Genomic DNA, 4,396 nt, shown 5'->3' on the forward strand with positions numbered 1-4,396 from the left:
AGGGATAAAAAGTACCCCATGTGTACAATGAAATATATTGCTGTATTTTTAATGTTGTGGGCCTATATTTCTGCTGGAGGTCCTGGACATCTTGTTTAGATACATGGCATCTTTGATTCTATCAAATACCAACAGATAAAAAATCTAAAAGTGACCGACTCTGTTAGAAATCTTATAATGGGCCATGTTTGGATCTTCCAACCGAACAATAATCTAAAAACAAACCTTAAAAACAACACAACAATGGGTCACTGGGCACAAAACCAAGCTTCTGCTATGGCCATTCCAGTCCTCTGACCTGAACTCTATAGAAAATGAGTGTGGTGAACTGAAGAGGAGAAGCACCATCATGGAGCTGGAAATCTGAAGGGTGTGGAGAGATTCTGGAGGGTACCGTTAATTGTGTCCAATGTGTATTAGAGAAAAACATTTATTTCATAATGATATTTCCCCCCATTTTAAATTCTTATTCTCCAATGGAAGGTTAGATTTTTGAGAATTTTTAAAATAAAAGATCAAAAGGATTAACAATGCAGATTTATTTTCATAGCGTTCTTTGATCATATTTACCAAGGGTTCCAATAATTCTGACCACATGTGTACACATATGAAAATCACTAAAACTTGCACTAAAATAATGACAACATTTTAACTGAAAATATAAAAAATAAAAGCTATGTCAAATGTTAATAAATACTAAAGAAAAATATAAATTATGTTAAAATAACAGCATCTAAAATTTGCAAAGCATCTAGAGTTTGGAGATATTCCAACAAAAAGAGCAACTGCTACCGCTCTATAACAGATCCCATGACAATTAATTAATTAAAAAAATGAAATTTTATACAGAATAGGACAGATGACCTATTGAGGGAGGCCTATTTCTTACCTGGCTCGTCACAGTTTATTGTTGGGGCTCCGGGTGGAGTTCTGGTTCCCGCTCTCTCCTGTCCTCTACTGTCCACACACCAGCAGTGACCTGGGGACCCGCGGCACTGCTGCGGCCTGTACTGACCCTCCTCATCACACTGAGGGATGAAGGCTCCTATCAGAGGAACATCACCATCTCTGCTACGAAGACTGTCTCTGTGCTGCTCACACTGGGTCTTTGGACGCACTGGACGCACTTGGGCTAAAAAGAGTTTGTTATTCTCCCATCACACCCCTCAGTACAAAAATCTTGCAGGTGGTTCTGACAAATTTCAACCTCCCCTTAAGTATTTTATTAGAAATGAACAGTGTTGTTATTCGTTACTAAAATGGAAACTTTTCTGAATGTGCTAAACTTACTTGAACTGAAATAAAATATAATTAAGGCTATATAAAAATATTTAAATAGAAATAGAGGAAAAAAGACAAAAGCACATAAGAAAATTGCTAAAACTTAAATTAAAATTTAAATAATTAAAATGACAACTGAAAACAAAATAATAAAATATTAATAAGTACTATAATATATGTTAATAATAATATATAAGTACATAAATAATAATAAAATAACACTGGTGAAGTAGAATCTAGAATTTAAGGACATATTTTGAAAAAGAACAATTTCTACCTATCTATAAAATATACCATAAAAATTGATTGTTTAAAAAATTGAAATATTATATAAAATAGGACAGATGACCTATTGAGGGAGGCCTATTTCTTACCTGGCTCGTCACAGTTTATTGTTGGGGCTCCGGGTGGAGTTCTGGTTCCCGCTCTCTCCTGTCCTCTACTGTCCACACACCAGCAGTGACCTGTGGACCCGTGGCACTGCTGCGGCCTGTACTGACCCTCCTCATCACACTGAGGGATGAAGGCTCCTATAGGACGAACACCACCATTTCCGCTCTGAAGACTGTCTCTGTGCTGCTCACACTGGGTCTTGGGACGCACTAGGAGCACACAAGATACACAGGGGATTGTTATTTCTCCATTACACTCCTTTGAACAACCCTTTGTTTATATGAAACGAAAGGGTTTGCGCAAGTTTAAGAGTTACCAAACTCTAAACTCCAATAAAGTTATTATCTGTTTTGATCATAATATTGCAGATGTTAATATTGCCCATGTAAACACAGGTGGTTTTGACAAACCTCGACCTTCCCTAAAATCCTACATTTTTCCAAAGAGGAATGCAATATGTCTACAACAATAAAGGTGTATCTCTCCACATTTTTATGCTATCCTCCTTAAACTCAGGGTAAGGGCCTGTTTACTCAGACAACTAGCTTAGGTCGAATTTGTACTGAGGATTTTTTTAAATAAATTTCTCACACTGGGTCTTGGGACGCACTGGACGCACTTGGGATAGAAAAGAGTTTGTTATTCTCCCATCACACCCCTCAGTAGAAAAATCTCAACCATAAAGTTACTTCAATAAAGTTACAGAATTTTTGATGTTTCTGATGACATTCAACCTCCCCTAACTCAAATAAAACCAAATATTAAATGAAAAATGTAAACTTAAAACTCTTTAAAATTAAAATCAGAAATGTTGCCTTGGCCACTAACAGAAATTTTGATGAGTTGAAGAACTTAAATAGCAAAAACTTAAATAAAAATAAATAAATTTTAATTAATAGATATATTTTTAAAAAGTTATAAAAATGAAAAATACATATCTGAAAATCACTAAAACTTGCAATAAAATAATGACAAAATTTAAACTGAAAATATAAAAATAAAAGCTATGTCAAAATGTTAATAAATACTAAAAAATTATATAAATTATGTTAAAATAACAGCATCTAAAATTTGCAAAGCATCTAGAGTTTGGAGATATTCCAACAACAAAAAAGCAACTGTTTTTGATGTTTCTGGTGGTTCCGATGACAGTCAACCTCCCCTAACTAAAATAAAACCAAATATTAAATGAAAAAGGTAAACTTAAAACTCTTTAAAATCAGAAATGTTGCCTTGGCCACTAACAGAAATCAAATAAGTTTGAGTTGAAGTACTAAAATTGCTAAAACTTAAATAAAAATAAATATATTTAAATTAATAGATATATTAAAAAAAGTTATAAAAATGACAAATGCACATATGAAAATCACTTAAACTTGCACTAAAATAATGACAAAATTTAAACTGAAAATATAAAAATGAAAGCTATGTTAAAATGTTAATAAATACAAAAAAGTATATAAAATGTTAAAATAACAGCATCTAAAATTTGCAAAGCATCTAGAGTTTGGAGATATTCCAACAAAAAGAGCAACTGCTACCGCTCCATAACAGATCCCATGACAATTAATTAATTAAAAAAATGAAATATTATTTAGAATAGGACAGATGACCTATTGAGGGAGGCCTATTTCTTACCTGGCTCGTCACAGTTTATTGTTGGGGCTCCGGGTGGAGTTCTGGTTCCCGCTCTCTCCTGTCCTCTACTGTCCACACACCAGCAGTGACCTGTGGACCCGTGGCACTGCTGCGGCCTGTACTGACCCTCCTCATCACACTGAGGGATGAAGGCTCCTATAGGACGAACACCACCATTTCCGCTCTGAAGACTGTCTCTGTGCTGCTCACACTGGGTCTTGGGACGCACTAGGAGCACACAAGATACACAGGGGATTGTTATTTCTCCATTACACTCCTTTGAACAACCCTTTGTTTATATGAAACGAAAGGGTTTGCGCAAGTTTAAGAGTTACCAAACTCTAAACTCCAATAAAGTTATTATCTGTTTTGGCCATAATATTGCCGATGTTAATATTGCCCATGTAAACACAGGTGGTTTTGACAAACCTCGACCTTCCCTAAAATCCTAAATTTTTCCAAAGAGGAATGCAGTATGTCTACAACAATAAAGGTGTATCTCTCCACATTTTTATGCTATCCTCCTTAAACTCAGGGTAAGGGCCTGTTTTCTCAGACAACTAGCTTAGGTCGAATTTGTACTGAGGATTTTTTAAAAGAAATTAATAATTTTATTGAGCAAAGATGCATGAAATCGATCAAAAGTGACAGTAAAGACTTTTACATTGTTACAAGAACAAATATTGAAAATAAATGCTGTGGTTTTGAACTTTCTATTCATCAAACAATCCAGTTTCCACAAAAATATTAAGCAGCACAATTGTTTTCAACACTGATAATTATAAGAAATGTTTCCTGAGCATAAACTCAGCATGTTAGAATGATTTCTGAAGGATCATGTGACACTGAAGACTGGACTAATGATTCTAAAAATTAAGCTTTGCCATCACTTGAGTAAATAACATTGTTATAATATTTCACAATATTACAGTTTTTACTGTATTCTTTGATCAAATAAATGCAGCCTTGTTAAACATATAAGACTTCTTTCAAAAAAATACTGGTACAAAATGCATAGCCTGAATGCACTGTAAGTCGCTTTGGATAAAAGCGTCTGCTAAATGCATAAATTATTATTATTATT

The 4,396-nt window shown here is 34.3% G+C and overlaps 1 protein-coding gene across 1 annotated transcript in view; it reads right to left on the reverse strand.

Moving 5' to 3' along the window:
- Nucleotides 1-4,396, reverse strand: part of LOC107583454 (nidogen-2-like) — a 62,216-nt gene that overhangs the window by 11,959 nt on the left and 45,861 nt on the right. The window contains 3 exon segments of the mRNA XM_016269654.1: nt 890-1,132; nt 1,656-1,883; nt 3,313-3,540. Of these exon segments, the coding sequence (XP_016125140.1) occupies nt 890-1,132; nt 1,656-1,883; nt 3,313-3,540 (699 nt within the window).

This window comes from Sinocyclocheilus grahami, unplaced genomic scaffold (genome assembly GCF_001515645.1).
Source record: "Sinocyclocheilus grahami isolate Dianchi unplaced genomic scaffold, SAMN03320097.WGS_v1.1 scaffold54.1, whole genome shotgun sequence".
Taxonomy (NCBI): domain Eukaryota; kingdom Metazoa; phylum Chordata; class Actinopteri; order Cypriniformes; family Cyprinidae; genus Sinocyclocheilus; species Sinocyclocheilus grahami.